This window comes from Salmo salar, chromosome ssa09 (assembly GCF_905237065.1).
Source record: "Salmo salar chromosome ssa09, Ssal_v3.1, whole genome shotgun sequence".
Lineage (NCBI taxonomy): Eukaryota > Metazoa > Chordata > Actinopteri > Salmoniformes > Salmonidae > Salmo > Salmo salar.
The window spans coordinates 60,461,777-60,480,149 of record NC_059450.1 but is presented as its reverse complement, the minus strand read 5'-3'; the positions used below and the strand labels follow the sequence as shown (position 1 = coordinate 60,480,149).

Genomic DNA, 18,373 nt, shown 5'->3' with positions numbered 1-18,373 from the left:
GAAATTGTTGCAACCCCTATTACTAGCCTGTTCAACGTCTCTTTCGTATCGTCTGAGATTCCCAAAGATTGGAAAGCTGCCGCGGTCATCCCCCTCTTCAAAGGGGGTGACACTCTAGACCCAACCTGCTACAGACCTATATCTATCCTACCCTGTCTTTCTAAGGTCTTCGAAAGCCAAGTTAACAAACAGATTACCAACCATTTCGAATTCCACCGTACCTTCTCTGCTATGCAATCTGGTTTCAGAGCTGGTCATGGGTGCACCTCAGCCACGCTCAAGGGCCTAAACGACATCATAACCGCCATCGATAAGAGACATTACTGTGCAGCCGTCAGAGCAAAAAGCAAGCCATGAATTTGAAGGAATTGTCTGTAGAGCTCCGAGAGGCACATATATAGGGAAGGGTACCAAAAAATATCTGCAGCATTGAAGGAAAGGTGGATACCTAGTTAGTTATACAACTGAATGCATTCAACTGAAATGTCTCTTCCACATTTAACCCAACCCCTCTGAGTCAGAGAGGTGCGGGGGGCTGCCTTAATCGACATCCACGTCTTCAGCACCCGAGGAACAGGGGCAGAACGACTGATTTTTACTTTGTCAGCTCGGGGATTCGATCCAGCAACCTTACGGTTACTGGGCCAACGCTCTAACCTTTCGGTTACTGGGCCAACGCTCTAACCTTTCGGTTACTGGGCCAACGCACTAACCTTTCGGTTACTGGGCCAACACTCTAACCACTAGGCTACCTGCCTCCCAGGTCCCCAAGTACACCGTGGCCTCATCATTCTTAAATGGAAGTTTGGAACCACCAAGACTCTTCCAAGAGCTGGTCGCGCGGCCAAACTGAGCAATCGGGGAAGAAGGGCCATGGTCAGGGAGATGACCAAGAACCTGATGATCACTCTGACAGAGATCTAGAGTTCCTCTGTGGAGATGGTTGTCCTTCTGGAAGGTTCTCCCATATCTGCAGCACTCCACCAATCAGGCCTTTATGGTAGAGTGGCCAGACTGAAGCCACTCCCCTGTAAAAGGCACATGACAGCTCGCTTGGAATTTGTCAAAATGCACCTAAAGGACTCTGACCATTAGAAACAAGATTCTCTGGTCTGATGAAACCAAGATTGAAATGTTTGGTCTGAATGCCAAGCGACCCGTACGGTGAAGCATGGTGGTGGCAGCATCATGCTGTGGGGGATGTTCTTTAATGAAAACCTGCTCCAGAGCGCTCAGGACCTCAGACTGGGGTGAAGGTTCATTTTCCAACAGGACAACGACCCTAAGTACACTTCCAAGACAACGTAGGAGTGGCTTTGGGACAAGTCTCTGAATGTTCTTGAGTGGCCCAGCCAGAGCCCGGACTTGAACCCAATCAAACACCTCTGGAGAGACCTGAAAATAGCTGTGCAGCGACACTCCCCATCCAACCTGGCAGAGCGTGAGAGGATCTGCGGAGAAGAATGGGGAAAAACTCCCCAAATACAGGTTTGCCAAGCTTGTAGCGTCATACCCAAGAAGATTTGAGGCTGTAATCGCTGCCAAAGATGCTTCAACAAAGTACTGAGTAAAGGGTCTGAATACTTATGTAAATGTGATATTTCAGTTTTAGATTTTTTTATACATTTGCGAACATTTAAAAAAAATATTTTTGCTTTGTCATTATAGGGTTTTGTGTGTAGATTGATGTGGGATTATTATTTTTGGGGATTAAAGCTGTAACATAACAGAATGTGGGAAAAGTCAAGGGGTCTGAAAACTTTCTGAGTGCACCGTAAATTCTATGCAGTTATTAGCCTCATATTTAGCTAATGAATGATGGGTTATTCATAAGCTTCTAATTTATAGCTTCTGTTTCTTGTGCAATTCGCACCTGCACTCCGCTGGCCTCTCTCCTTAAAAAAAATGCTTGTTAGCTCTTGGAGTCTCAGGAAAAGCCTTGAATAGCTTTCTGGACATTTATTTTTTTATAGCATGTTTTATACTAATAGACTATTCGATGAAGGATGTAAGCTCTTATTTGCTGAATGTTAAATATAGCAGCCACTAGAAAGAAGAGAGATCCGGCGATGGCGGTAGGTTATACCAGCTATGTATTCAGAGCCATGACTGTTCAATTTTCGTGAAGAGAAGTGTCGGCCATCAGCATCTTATTCTAGTCCTGTATTATTCAAGCATGTCCTTACAATGATGACGGTAAGGACAACAAAACAAATGTATTTTAACTGCTGAACACGAAGAAGGATAGAAGCAACAATAGAGAGAGTTCGGCTAATATGCACGTGGCACAACATTAGGGGAAGTATTATGAAAGGTACACTACTGTTCAAAAGTTTGGGGTCACTTAGAAATGTCCTTGTTTTCCATGAAAACGTATATGAAATGAGTTGCCAAAATGAATAGGACATATAGTCAAGACGTTGACAAGGTTATAAATAATGATTTTTAATTGAGGTAATAATTGTCCTTCGAACTTTGCTTTCTTCAAAGAATCCTCCATTTGCAGGAATTACAGCCTTGCAGCAATTACAGCCTTTGTTGCGGTAATCTGAAGAGATTTCACCCCATGCTTCCTGAAGCATCTCCCACAAGTTGGATTGGCTTGATGGGCACTTCTTACGTACCATGTGGTCTAGCTGCTCCCACAACAGATCAATAGGGTTGATCTGGTGACTGCTGGCTGCTCCATTATAGACAGAATACCAGCTGACTGCTTCTTCCCTAAATATTTCTTGCATAGTTTGGATCTGTGCTTTGGGTCATTGTCCTGTTGTAGGAGGAAATTGGCTCCAGTTAAGCACTGTCCACAGGGTATGGCATGGTGTTGCAAAATGGAGTGATAGCCTTCCTTCTTCAAGATCCCTTTTACCCTGTACAAATCTCCTACTTTACCACCACCAAAGCACCCCCAGACCATCACATTGCCTCCACCATGCTTGACAGATGGCGTCAAGCACTCCTCCAGCATCTTTTCATTTTTTCTGCGTCTCACGAATGTTCTTCTTTGTGATCCGAACACCTCAAACTTAGATTTGTCTGTCCATAACACTTTTTTCCAATCTTTCTCTGTCCAGTGTTTGTGTTCTTTTGCCCATCTTAATCTTTTATTTTTATTGTCCAGTCTGAGATATGGCTTTTTCTTTGCAACTCTGCCTAGAAGGCCAGCATCCCGGAGTCGCCTCTTCGTTGTTGACGTTGAGACTGGTGTTTTGCGGGTAATATGTAATGATGCTGCCAGTTGAGGACTTGTGAGGTGACTGTTCCTCAAACTAGACACTAATGTACTTGTCCTCATGCTCAGTTGTGCACCGGGGCCAGTTTGCGCTGTTCTGTGAAGGGAGTATTACACAGGGTTGTACGAGATCTTCAGTTTCTAGGCAATTTCTCACATGGAATAGCCTTCATTTCTCAGAACAAGAATAGACTGACGAGTTTCAGAAGAAAGTGCTTTGTTTCTGGCCATTTTGAGCCTGTAATCGAACCCACAAATGCTGACGCTCCAGATACTCAACTAGTCTAAAGAAGGCCAGTTTTATGGCTTCTTTAATCAGAACAACAGTTTTCAAGTGTGTTAACATAATTACAAAACTGTTTTCTAATGATCAATTAGCCTTTTAAATGATCAACTTGGATTAGCTAACACAACGGGCAATTGGAACACAGGAGTGATGTTTGCTTATAATGGGCCTAATGAAAATATTCCATAAAAAAATCAGCCGTTTATCACTACAATAGTCATTTACAACATTAACTATGTCTACACTGTATTTCTGATCAATTTGATGTTATTTTAATGGGCAAAAAATGTGCTTTTCTTTCAAAAACAAGGACATTTGTAAGTGACCCCAAACTTTCGAACGGTAGTGTATATATGTGTCAGCCTACTTAATTAGAAACATGTTAAATAGGTTCTATTATTATATTTAAAATTCAAATCAAATAATTGTAACCTTGTAAGGGTGCATGTCCTGCACCAGCGTTGCATGTTCTCTCCCAGCTTCATGGTTTGAACGAGGTGCGTAATTCCATTCCATACAATACAGTATAATACAATACAGTAATACAGTCCACACTCAAAGATTAGCCTACTGGAGCTTGTTTAATTTTTTTACCCAAGACAGCATAGCTACATCTATGGGCTTTTATGTTTTTGATGTTGTACGTAATGTGCTATCCATGTGCTGGAGAACGGCAAAATCATTTGGGCTTTTTTGGCTTGGCCTCAAAATATGTCTAGCTCATAAAATGTATTTTAACGTATGGCTCATCAGGCTTCAATTTTCATGCTGATCAAAGCTCTAATCAAATTCAGACATTTATATGCTTTAGAATGACACTTGTGGTTTTGGCGGGAAATTGTGGGTTACCTGGGAGAAAAGTGATTTATTCTCGGGCTGTAAAATACTGGGAAAATATTCAACCCTAGTCCACTCTACAAACAGTCCTTAGTCTGGGGTCGGTTCCCATCAGGCCGTGTGTGGATACATGTGGATTATACTGCTGGGGAACAATACCAGAGCACATGACCCGGGCCTGCTAGAACATTCCACAACTTGACCCATTCGCTCCCTCCTTGTCCACACACACACACCACAAGCCCCCCCTGCTTGCCCTTCGGATTCCCAAAGAATGTCCCCAACGCCTTTGGTCGAAAAGACCAATCCAACCAGTCTTAAACATGCTAACCCTTTAGCAAAAATCCCACTACCCTACAATCACATTAACTATGGGATTAAGCTATAGGTTTTGATATTTTCCATCTGTATTAAAGGAATGTGTTGTTTTCCTCTGCGGTAGCTAGTTCTCTGGGACTCTTGTTTTGAATCCTTGAGCAACAAGAACAACATGCATGACAAATGCTCGAATCTAGTTTGGGAGTTGGTGTTTTTTTGATATCGCTGTTTATTACGGTAAAGTTGCACAAACTCGGTAGGCTTTAGAGTTACTTTTTAAAACACCTATATGAGTGACATTTCCGTCCTCTCAAAAAGGTTAACTCCGTCGTGAGCTGTTAATAACTCAATAAACCGAACTTCGTGGACCCACCCATCCATCTGTTCTATTGTATTTGGTAACTCGTATATCTGACTGTCTTTTCCCTTCTCTCCTCTCTCCCCTTCTTCCCTGCAGGATAATATGTGAGACAGTGCGCTATCAAAGACACGAAGCCAATGAAGTGCTCTACTAGTAAGTACCCATGTGCTTTGTGTGTGTGTGTGTGTGCCTAAGTGCAAGTTTTCTTAATACATCCATTCTTAATAAATCATATCTACATATTCTCTGCCAGATGCCTTTACACTAGACATGATCAAAGTCCAACTTATTGACATACTGCGATTAGGCCCCCAATGCCGCAGAGCACAGAGCTGAATGATTTAATTGACTCTAATGAAAACAAATGGGCGTGCGCATCGACGCGGTCACCAGATACACTCTCAGTGCTACCTAGGAGTGATTCTAAACCACTCTGCTGCACCGCTGAAGCAGAGACCTGCAAGGTCTTCTGGAACAATTGAATTTGGCCTACTCTACAAGTCCTCGAGTTGTGGATTGATGGCAGAGTGTAGATTTAATGGCTTCTAAATCGCTCGTCTTAGATCGTTAGCTCCTGGCTAGCAAGGCTATTTGAGGTTATGCTTTGCGTTCTGTCTTCCAATTCAGAGGGAGATAAGATAGTGATGTGCCTTGAGAGGTTTGAAAATGCTCTGCACCTCCGTGTGTATGAGCTTTTGAGCATGTGTGTGCGTGTGTGTGTGTGTGTGTGTGTGTGTGTGTGTGTGTGCGTGCGTGCGTGCGCACAATGTTGGTGCATGAGAATGAAGGACCCCTCTGGCGCAGTTCAGTCTCCCGTTGGCATGGGCCACTCATTGCTTTGCCCCAAGACATCCTGTTATGAGGCCAAGAGCCTGAGAACGGACAGAGACACACACACACACACCTATCCCTCAAGTAGGCTTCCCCCAACCCTGACCATGGACAGTCCCATTTATTTCACACTCGATTTTTGTTTCCAAAGGGAGCGTGCACAAAAGAGATCCTCCACGCTACCCTTACCACTCCATTAAGAGTTAATTCTTCTCCCATATCCCTTCTAGATGGGAATTGTCCTCTGAAACCAAGTGACAGCAGAAGCAATTGACAGACTAGGAGTAACGGTCCATTTTAAAATTATTTTTGTATAATTTGCTGTTTGAGTAGTTCATTATTAATCTAATTGTTAGAGAATGGTAATGTATAATTTGGTTGAACAGTGGAGAGATTTTTCATTTGATGGATATAATGGTGTAGCTGTTGTGCAATTTATGTAGGTAAATGTTCTATAATGTGGTTGTGCCTATCTAATTGGTATTAGGACTTACGTCATATCGAGAGGTTTAACTGTTGTCAAATATCTCTGAAGAGAAATAATGACCTTCATAAAAAAATGACTTGTTATAGCTTTATCAACAGTGGCTTTAAGGTGAGGAAAAGGTCAATGAGTTAACCCTATCATTTCCTCAAAAGCCAAGAGTGGTCTAGATCCCTATCGGCTCCCTTCCTTCTTTCCTCTGTGTCTGTGTGCACATATAGGTGCAGGAGACGGGCTTGGTATCTCATTAAGAGCGACGCGGGAACTGATTAAACAAACGCAATGCAGATTAGCCAGTAGTGTCTTTATTTTTGGAGCCCCTCTCACAGAGACCCCCTTAGGCTCCCCCCTCCCCCATACGGTTTAGCCCTAGCCAAGGAGCTGCCTCAGATGAGAGCAGGGCTGTCCCAGAATGCCCTAGTCAGAGGGCACACACACAGAGTTGTGCGTGCATACACCGTTGTACACACACACGCACGTACAGTGTGTGTGAAGTCGGAAGTTTACATATACTTAGGTTGGAGTCATTCAAAATCATTTTTTCAACCACTCCACAAATTTCTTGTTAACAAACTATAGTTTTGACAAGTTGGTTAGGACATCTACTTTGTGCATTTTTCCAATAATTGTTTACAGATAGATTATTTCAGTTATCATTCACTGTATCACAATTCCAGTGGGTCAGAAGTTTACATACACTAAGTTGACTGTGCCTTTAAACAGCTTGGAATATTCCAGAAAATGATGTCATGGCTTTAGAAGCTTCTGATAGGCTAATTGACATCATTTGAGTAAATTGGTGTACCCGTGGACGTATTTCAAGGCCAACCTTCAAACTCAGTGCCTCTTTGCTTGACATTATGGGAAAATCAAAAGAAATCAGCCAAGAACTGAGAAAGAAAATTGTAGACCTCCACAAGTTTGGTTCATCCTTGGGAGCAATTTCCAAACACCTGAAGGTACCACGTTGATCTGTACCAACAATAGTACGCAAGTATAAACACCATGGGACCACGCAGCCGTCATACCGCTCAGGAAGGAGACGCGTCTGTCTCCTAGAGATGAACGTGCTTTGGTGCGAAAAGTGCAAATCAATCCCAGAACAACATCAAAGGACCTTGTGAAGATGCTGGAGGAAACAGGTACAAAATTATCTATATCCACAGTAAAACGAGTCCTATATCGACATAACCTGAAAGGCCACTCAGCAAGGAAGAAGCCTCTGCTCCCAAACCGCAATAAAAATGCCTGACTACGGTTTGCAACTGCACATGGGGACAAAGATCATAATTTTTGGAGAAATGTCCTCTGGTCTGATGAAACAAAAATAGAACTGATTTGGCCATAATGACCATTGTTATGTTTGGAGGAAAAAGGGGGAGGTTTGCAAGCCGAGGAACACCATCCCAACCGTGAAGCACGGAGGTGGCAGCATCATGTTTCTGGGGTTGCTTTGCTGCAGGAGGGACTGCTGCACTTCACAAAATAGATGTCACCATGAGGTAGGAAAATTATGTGGATATATTGAAGCAACATCTCAAGACATCAGTCAGGAAGTTAAAACTTGGTCGCAAATGGGTCTTCCAAACGGACAATGACCCCAAGCATACTTCCAAAGTTGTGGCAAAATGGCTTAAGGACAACAAATTCAAGGTATTGGAGTGGCCATCACAAAGATCTGACCTCAGTCCTATAGAACATTTGTGGGCAGAACTGAAAAAGTGCGTGCGAGCAAGGAGGCCTACAAACCTAAGTTACACCAGCTCTGTCAGGAGGAATAGGCCAAAATTCACCCAACTTATTGTGGGAAGCTTGTGGAAGGATACCTGAAACATTTGACCCAATTTAAACAATTTAAAGGCCATGCTACCAAATGCTAATTGAGTGCATGTAAACTTCTGACCCACTGGGAATGTGATGATAGAAATAAAAGCAGAAATAAATAATTCCCTCTACTATTATTCTGACATTTCACATTCTTAAAATTAAGTGGTGATCCTAACTGACCTAAGACAGTGGATTGTTACTAGGATTAAATGTCAGGAGTTGTGAAAAATTGAGTTTTAAATGTATTTGTCAAGGGTGTATGTAAACTTCCGACTTCAACTGTATGCACTCCCATTGGACAAAAGTAGTAGTGGAGAGAGGGGGCATCTGGTTCCCCCTGCTGCCAGCTTGGGGCTAGTGTGGAGACACTTTCAGCACTCTCTTTCTACCCATGCTTACGTGTGTGTGTGTGTTTTATTGTGTGTGTGTGTGTGTGTGTGTGTGTGTGTGTGCACAGGGGCGAAAATCTGATATCCACTTTGGAGGGGACAATTACATGAAATTTTCTCGAGCAATTCCTGAGGGGGACACCAAAAGTAGTGCTGTAACACATAGCCTACATTGTAATATGGTAAATGTATATTGAGGAACCAAAGAAATAAGGTGTTTGCCGTACTCCTAACTACCGGTACCCAAAACTACACAACTAATCACAACAGCAATACCATTGCCTTTAACAAATCTTAGTTCAGTCACCAGTTTAAGTTGAGAGTGGGGGTATCCATGGCATTTTCCAATTATGTTCCTATTTTACAAGTAAAAAAAATTGAGAACCTTTCATAATGTTGCCAAACAGACTCAACAAACTTACCTGAGAATCCCTGTCTCTGCCAGTCTGTCCCTGCATATCTGTCCCCAACTCTGCTGTCTGTGTGCCATCTGTTGCCTGCTCTGCCTAATGACATCATTGTGAAACATTTCCATTAGAATTTCATTTCTTTCTTATGAACATTTTATCAACTAGTCTTTGAGATATTAGGCTACTAGGGTTCTTACTATGCGTTTTGGTGTATTGAAAAATACTCTGATGTCCGTCTTTTATTTTTCTGCCATTTTTCTACCTGGCTGGCTACACACACACAGTGTGTAGGTTATTTACAGTAGTAGATGGGCTTCTATCATCTTCAATCATTCTATATGGGCTTCGATCTAAAAGGTAGCTAGCAAATGTGAAACGGATTAAAATGACAAGAGTTGACAGCTGTATGAGTTCACCATTTACACAACATATGCTGCAACCTTTTGTAATTTTAATAGTTTGTTTCATATTGGCTGGCTTCCAACAATAGCTGAATTTGCAAAGCTAGCGAGCACCAATTCAGTTTCAGTGGTGTTTGCTATAATCTTTGTTACCCGGGTTAAATAAAGGTGAAGTTAAATAAATAAAAGTTCCCTTGCGACAATTTAGCTTTTGCAACGAGACCATTAAATATATTTAAGACAATGGTAGATGAGAGTGTAGTTCTGTTCAGTTTGGACTTCAGTTTATCGCTAACCTTATCACAGGGACTTTGAAGCACTAACTTACATCATCTGCATGCTGATTCCATCTTTGATGACGCCACATAAATGGAATAGGTACTAGCTAGCTTAATAGTTAATATTTGCGCGCTAGCTCTGCATATTCAGCTAGTGTGTGTGTGCGCGATTGACTGGATGAACCTCACGGCAGTTACGTAGCAAGCTAAGGAACTGGCAGTGGATCAAACCATTGTGAGGCAAAGGGCGGGGGGGGTCGCAATCTTTTGAAACTTAAACGCGCTATTAAGTGTCTATAATCAGCACAATTGCTTTCATTGCGTATTATTAATATTATTTAAATTACATAGTTATGTTTCAGTGATATATTGGGGGGGACAAATCATATTTATCCCAGGATGGGGGGGGGTCGTGTCCCCCCCGTCCCCCCCGGGATTTCCGCCCCTGTGTGTGTGTGAGCGAGCGCATGCGTGCCTGTTCAAATGTGTACGGAGTGTGTATGCTTGCATGAATATTATTGGGCAGGGTACGGGATTCCTCTTGTAGACATTGACTGGGGTTCTTCCTGGATAAGTACTGGGAGCAAACAGTGGGAAAATAAGATAGTCTCCCCCTGTGGAGAATCTGATTAAGGATCTTTAACTTGTAGTGGTTCCCTTTTTTACTTTTCTATTTTTAACAATGAGTTCTGTCTACCTGGGGACTCTGAGGCATTAAAGCCAAACACTGTAAGATAGAAATACTGATGGCCCCTTTTTTTAAGGTAATCCCCCATTGCTCTGCACAGTAGGGCCGGGACGATACCAGTATGGCGATACTCGTTAGTATCGTGGCAAGGAAACAAAACACGAAGCGTATTTAACTTCTTTGGGAAAACAGTCCTAATGTTGGAAACAAACATCATTATGTTGTCATCCAGAGTCAGTTACTTATTTTCCAAGCTAAAGCACACAACATACAGCAGGTTTATAAAGGACCAAAGAGTTCGGTCTGCTTTGTGTTTTCAATCTTTGCCATTGAAAAATATATTGTGATACTGGTATTGTCCCAGCTCTAATTGCACAGTTCCTGAGATCAAGGCATAGACGGCACATTTTGGATTGGGAGGTTAAGAACTGTAACTGTTACAAGGCTAAGCAACTCCCATCTCACTTCCAAACAAATTCTGTCCAAACCTGAAACCCCAAAGTGAGGTTGATAGTGCGTGTGCTATAGGCAATACACCGCCATCTTAGTACATCAGAGTTCCTAAACCCGGAGTATTTCACTTGACGGGAATTGATTATACCTTTCAGCAGTCCTCATATCTGGGCATTCCTCTTCCCTGATGTGTTGTCTGTCTGTCTTATGTGTCCATGCGTGTCTAACTTCCCCAGTGTGTGTGTGTCTCTTCCTGTGTGTGTGCAGCGCTCGCACGCAGCTGTCGGAAAGTTTTCCCCACCCCAGCTCCTATTCCCACCAGGGTCCTACTGTAATCAGCTGGGAACGTGCCCGCTTGCCTCTGGAAACAAGGTCATCCGATTAGGGATAACCACTGGGAAGACAACTGGGGAAAAATGTTATGTTACATCCAGACAACGCGTAGGGAACATGGTGTTTATGTCCTCTGTTCTAGAACCATTGCATTTACATCCTTCTGTATGTGCAAATCTAGATTAAAAAAAAAAAAAAATATATATATATATATATATAGAGATATTTAGTTTACTATGAGAAATACCACTGTAAAGGACAAAACAGACTGTAAAGATGGGTGTAGAAAGGCAGACTCAATGTGTCAACTGATGCTTTACTGATTTAATCGCAATGAGAGTGATGGTTTTTGTAGGAATTGGGAAGAGTCATGTTAAGGGTTAACAATATTCAATAGTAAGAACCATCCTCTCTGTGTGTCTGTCTGTGTGAGAGTTCAGACTGTGTGTGTGCACGTACATAGGCTTACGGTTGCAAAACAACAGGCTAGGTATTGCTCTGTTTCAGCCATTATGGGCAGCCTAGCTGTGAGCCTGGTTCCTCTCGAGGTTTCCTCCTAGGTTCCGGCCTTTCTAGGGAGTTTTTCCTAGCCACCGTGCTTCGACATCTGCATTGCTTGCTGTTTGGTGCTTTAGGTTTTGTTTCTGTACAGCACTTTGTGACATCGGCTGATGTAAAAAGGGCTTTATAAATACATTTGATTGATTGTGTAGGAGAAGAATTTATTTTTGTTTCCTTAAGTGCTCCTGCATCAACAACCTTTTTCATGTTTGAGTCCTTTATGATGTAATGTGATTTGTGGATTCAAATAGTCTTTAAAGTGTGTGTATATAGATGTACTTGTATGTTCACATGCATGCATTTGTGCTCGTCTGTTTGTTTGGGCCTTCATTTATCCCCATCTATCCCTCCTCTCTAAATGTGAGTGTGACACAAACCTTGGGCGTGCCATATTTGCCATCGATTGATTTCCTCCAGACTCAGAGCCCTCCCCTGGTGGGACTTGGTAAACGCCCTGACCAATAGTTACACATGACTGGCTGATTTTAGCACTAGATTTAAATGGAGCCCTATGGTAAAATAAGCACTTTTAAAGCACATGAAGCATGCACAGGGAGAGTCATGTCAGTATTTGGGTTAACAATATTCTGTACTAAGAACCATCATATCAAGCACACTTTAAATGCACAGTATATATACTATACTGTAGTTTAGCAGACCCACCCCTTTAGAAATGGTGTCAGGTCATTGTTTTGCCTCTCCCTCCCCCAATCCCCTTCCTCTCACTCCAACATCATTTGATCAACATAATGTCATAAGGAAGGGTGTGTCTCGTAAAAATATTGATGGTTAAACAATTGCCTCTCCAGCTTCTAACAGACCCTCGGCTCCTCTCCTACCACCTTTCATCCTGTCTCTAGATGCTTCCCGGTGGCTCAGGCTTGTTGTCGCCAAGTGCTTTCCCTACGATCGTTTCCCCAAAAATGCACGTGTCCCAGTTCAGTCAAGCCTTCATGGCGCATAAGACTTTCCTGTCTTTTTCTACTTTTCATTTTCTTTGCTCCTCTCCTTAACTAGGAGCAAGGGAGCGCCTCTGCATGCCAGCGATGAATAATTGAAAATTTCATTTGCGACTGCGAGGGAGGAGAGGAGGACGATGAAGGGGGCAACGAGTGCATCAGGGGAAAGGAGGGAAAATGGAAGCCGAGGGAGGGAGATGGAGGGATGGAAGGAGGAAGGGAAGGAGGATTCATGCTGCGTCAGTACGGTGTCCTATACTCAGCCTCATTAGCTCCAGAATGAAGGTGTGGAGAGAGGGAAGATGGGGATAGGGCGACTACTTTGTTTCTCAGAGAGTGAGTGAGTGAGTGTGCACGTACGTAGGCTTATCATATGTGGCTTTCAGATTGAAAAACAACTGGCTAGGTATTGCTCTGTTTCAGCCATTACGGGCAGCCAAGCTGTGTGGAGGAGAAGGTGCTTTTTGATTCCTTAAGTGGTTTTGCATCAAAGACCTTTGAAATGTTTGAGTCCTTTTAATATGTGATTTGTGGATTCAAATAAAGTCTTTAAAGTGTGTGTGTGTGTATATAGATGTACTTGTATGTTCACATGCGTGCACATACTTGTGCACTTGAGTGTGCAATGTGCTCGTCTGTTTGTTTGGGCCTTCATTTATCCCCATATATCCCTCCTCTCTAAATATGAGTGTGACACAAACCTTGGGCGTGCCATATTTGCCATTGATTGATTTCCTCCAGACTACCTCTCAGAGCCATCCCCTGGTGGGACTTGGTGAACTCGCTGACCAATAGTTACACACAACTGGCCAATTTTAGCACTGGATTTAAAGGGAGTCCAATGGCAAGAGGAGCACTTTAAAAGCACATGAACAATGCACAGCAGACTGTGCTTACTCTGAAGAACAGCAATAGCGAGGTCTACTCCGTAGTTACTGTAGGACTGAACTGTGACGGTGAAGCACAGGTCTATTCCTTGTTATAGCGTCATATGGTAGAGACTAGGGGAGTAGGCCCATAGGAAGGTGAAAACCATTGTCCATTGAACTGAGGTCTCGTGTGAACTCATGGCTAAGCCAAAATCCCCTCATAATAAAGCCGTACCCATTCCGATGCTCCATTTAGAAGAAGGAACAACAGTGTTGTCTGTACTGGTGTTTCCTCCTAGATCTGCACTTCCTCATTATCAATGGGCGGTTTTGTGTTGGTACTATTGTTTGAATCGTTTTCTTGGCAAGCCATGGTTCTCTGTCGGAAAACCCTCTCATTGGACTATTGAATCCTCCCTCATTCGTTAGTGTACTGTAGTCCTCTGGTGCTTCTGGCTACTTTAAACTGCAAACCTGACAGTTTCTTCACTGGAAATGCCAACTAGACAGTTTTGATTTGGAAGCTGGACAACTGTGTGTCATCTTCTATGTTTGAATATCTTGACAGCGAGCTGAACTGTTTAGGGTCAGTGTGAGTTTACTGTAGCATGCTGTCTGTGTTTTCACTTGGGTGTGGGCGGGTTTGGATATGTGATTCAAGTGTTCATTTCTCTCTCTTTCACAGCCCGGATGACGTTGGAAGCTGCTGGTTTATTCTACTGTCCGGGTCCGTCTTCATCAAGGAGTCCATGTTCCTGCCAAGAAGCAGGTATGAACAACAGCAAGTTGATACTGTGTTTAATCAAATTGTCCACCATTTTGTAATCATGTTTTTGACCCGAGGGTGTCTTATATTTGCCTGATGACTTATCCTGAATTTAATTTGGCTGCTCTATCGATCACTCCATACATCAGTGAACCTGCTTTCCTAGAAGTTGTCTGTGCTGATGTCAAAATTACGCAAATCGTTTTTTGGGACCAGTCAGAATGGTTTGAATGTGTTCGCATTTGAGAAGTTGCCAGGAAGGAAGCAAATCCAGACTTATCGTGGAGAAGATACAGTTGAAGTCGGAAGTTTACATATACTTAGGTTGGAGTCATTCAAACTTGTTTTTCAACCACTCTACAAATTTCTTGTTAACAAACTATAGTTTTGGCAAGTCGATTAGGACATCTACTTTGGGCATGACACAAGTCATTTTTCCAACAATTGTTCACAGACAGATTATTCCACTTCTAATTCACTGTATCACAATTTCAGTGGGTCAGAAGTTTACATACACTAAGTTGACTGTGCCTTTTTAAACAGCTTGGAAAATTCCAGAAAATTATGTCATGGCTTTAGAAGCTTCTGATCATCATCATCATTTGAGTCAATTGGAGGTGTACCTGTGGATGTATTTCAAGGCAGAGCAACAGCAAAGGACCTTGTGAAGATGCTGGAGGAAACGGGTACAAAGTATCTATATCCACAGTAAAGTCCTATATCGACACAACCTGAAAGGCCGCTCAGCAAGGAAGAAGCCACTGCTCCAAAACCACCATAAAAAAAGACAGACTACGGTCTGCAACTGCACATGGGGACAAAGATCGTACTTTTTGGAGAAATGTCCTCTGATCTGATGAAGCAAAAATAGAACTGTTTGGCCATAATGACCATCGTTATGTTTTGAGGAAAAAGGGGGAGGCTTGCAAGCCGAGGAACACCATCCCAACCATCAAGCACGAAGGTGGCAGCATCACGTTGTAGGGTTGCTTTGCTGCAGGAGGGGCTGCTGCACGTCACAAAATAGATGTCATCATGAGGGAGGAAAATTATGTGGATATATTGAAGCAACATCTCAAGACATCAGTCAGGAAGTAAAAAATTGGTCACAAATGGGTCTTCCAAATGGACAATGACCCCAAGCATACTTCCAAAGTTGTGGCAAAATGGCTTAAGGACAACAAAGTCAAGGTATTGGGGTGGCCATCACAATGCTTGACTTCAATCCTATAGAACAGTTGTGGGCAGAACTAAAAAAGTGTGTGCGAGCAAGGAGGCCTACAAACCTGACTCAGTTACACCAGCTCTGTTGGGAAGAATGGGCCAAAATTCACCCAACTTATTGTGGGAAGCTTGTGGAAGGCTACCCAAAATGTTTGACCCAAGTTAAACAATTGAAAGGCAATGCTACCAAATGCTAATTGAGTGCATGTAAACTTCTGACCCACTGGGAATGTGATGAAAGAAAAAAAAGCTGAAATAAATAATTCTCTCTACTATTATTCTGACATTTCACATTCTTAAAATAAAGTGGTGATCCTAACTGACCTAAGACAGGGAATTTTTTACTAGGATTAAATGTCAGGAATTGTGAAACTGAGTTTAAATGCATTTGTCTAAGGTGTATGTAAACTTCCGACTTCAACTGTATGTTAGTGGGCGTGACATTTTAGCCAGCGCGATGTGGATGAGTAACCAGGCAAGTCTTATATCGGAGTAGGGCTATATATGCAAGACTACAGGCACTATAGGTGCACACAAGTGAATAAAATGATGATGGTCTACTATTAGTGTCAACATCTGAAATGTTTGTCCCCCGACTGAAATGTTAGTCAAAATGAATAAACTCTGTGATCTGATCCAGTCTTTCACATGGGATTCACTTTCCCGACCTGTGGGTTTCTTGAAACAACGCTCCTCTTTGTAACAGACTGGTAATACAAGGCGTGTACAACAGCGACTTTAGAAGCTTAGCACTAATTATTCTCCCATACCTCAGGGTCCGTATCAGTCATACAACTCATCGTGGATCAACGTTTCCACAGAATGGCACAATGTAGGCCTATTGGGAAAAGTGTCAGGACTCAGACGGCGACTCCCCCTTTTCCATTTTTCAAGGTGAAAGTGTGCGAAGGATTTGAGGATATTGGCAGATTACACTTTTAATGCTTGAGAGGCAACCACTAGGGAGAAGGGGTCTGAAAATGTTTTACTTAGCGAATGTTTCAGGCACCATGCAGAGATGCACTTAGTCATGCAGGAGGAGCTATATGGGTTGAATATTAGCCCACTTGTTTTCAGAACTATGCTGTTCCAGCCCAATCCTTACAAAACATGCAGTGAAAGGTACTGTATGTACATCTTGGGTACGTCTTGGAATTACTAGTGTATGTAGTTTGTATGTGTGCACTTTAATCATTTGGGAATCATGTGTTTTGCTTGGTCAGCATGCATTGCGTGCACGCAACTCCCAAATATACAGACCCACATAAACTCTCCATAACAGCCAACCAGCATATGGCTGGTGTCCAAAGCAAGAGTCACTGACAAGTTTTCGATGACCCACAATAGAAATTATTCCGCTCATCAATCTGATTGTAGGCCGCAAGAGGTCATGGCACGATAAGTCATCACCACAGTTGCCGTGTGACCTTACACGCCGTGATAGGCCAGGAACCAGCCGATCAGCGTTCGGTACTGCATCAAGCCAGTCCATTAACATGCTACCGGCGAGGGCGACGGTATTGGTTGTGACACGATGAACTTGAATAGACCCCCGATGGGAGTTCCTGGAGCTTTTAAAGACTAGGTGGAATGGGCCCCACTAGGGCTGTGGCGGTTGTCCTTATGTTAGGTCCTGGTTTGGCTATGCCATATGGCTGTGGGCTACACTAGTTTATTTAGCAGACAAGATTTGCTTAGAATTCCGTGGCATTTTATGTGAAGAATACAATTGAACAAAGCTGAATAAAATAGAACGGATATTGCGCCTTTTTCTGTGTTGAGTGGTTAAAAAATAAAATAGGTACTCCTATATGTTTAATTTTGTTATTAATGTAACTTTAGTTGTTCTACAATTGCAATGAGGCTGATGCAACAGATCAGAACGTTTAGCTTAAAATGTTGCTAAAATATTCAGCATTTTTTTTCACACAATAGCCGCTGCAATGCGCACACGGCAGTAGGCTTTAAGCGCAAATGTTCCCTTAGCGGGAAAACACCATTATCAATCAAAAGGGACCACAAATGCGATTATGCATGTAATGCTTTTATTATGGTGAAAATGATCTTCCCCAAACTTGAAACTCACGCATTGCATACAGTATGTATGCCAGTTAAGCTCCACTCCCGTTGTGAAGCGGATACATGTGCTTCATTTTAAGAAGTTATTTGGCCACTTTAGTTGTGATACAAACCTTATCAAAACATACAGGCCTATGGGCTAGGCTACATGAGGTGTGTGACTATGATTAGAAAAAGTCACAAAAAAAGGCGTTGTTTCTTGCCTTTTAAAGTGGGTATCATTCACAAGTGATAACATATAATTCACAAGTGACAGGCTAATATTGTCACCCATCAGGCTATACTTGATTTAGTATTGTCTTTACATATACTAAATAATATGTGTGAAATTTGTTTTGATTTAGAATGGACCATCATCATGCACCTGTATCAAAACGGGCAGCAGGAAAAAATACATGCCATCTATGCACTTAAATAGCGAATTGAGGACACTTTTCCCCGTGGTTAATTTTCATAGCAGCCAGGTAGACTATACTCCTGTTGTAAAGATAAGCAATGTGCTTAATATTAGGAAAGTTGAGAAATAAATATAGTAAGCCTATAGAAAGCTGAAGGGATCCTCTTTTAATTAGCGGCCATCACTCGGTTTTCTCCTGCAATTGCATAGCCTATATAAATGTTGCGCAACATGAGCTCATTGGCGTTCATGTAGTGTTTTGATTACATTTTCAATTACATTTGCATTGATGTCAGAGTGATTAGAGGGACAATAGAGTGCTGAGTACCAGGCAGTTAACAAGTTTGGTAGGCTACTAATGACCATCAGCAGCATCAGAGCTTGGAGAAG

At 42.4% G+C, this 18,373-nt stretch overlaps 1 protein-coding gene across 11 annotated transcripts in view; it reads left to right on the top strand.

Annotated features, from left to right (window-relative positions):
* LOC106611555 (rap guanine nucleotide exchange factor 2) overlaps nucleotides 1-18,373 on the top strand; it is a 155,724-nt gene that overhangs the window by 45,490 nt on the left and 91,861 nt on the right. For all 11 annotated transcript variants that reach the window (XM_045723871.1, XM_014211897.2, XM_045723865.1 and 8 more), the window contains exons 3-4: nucleotides 5,131-5,187; nucleotides 14,203-14,286. In XM_045723871.1, coding sequence (XP_045579827.1) covers nucleotides 5,131-5,187; nucleotides 14,203-14,286 — 141 coding nt within the window. The remainder of the gene's footprint in view (nucleotides 1-5,130; nucleotides 5,188-14,202; nucleotides 14,287-18,373) is intronic.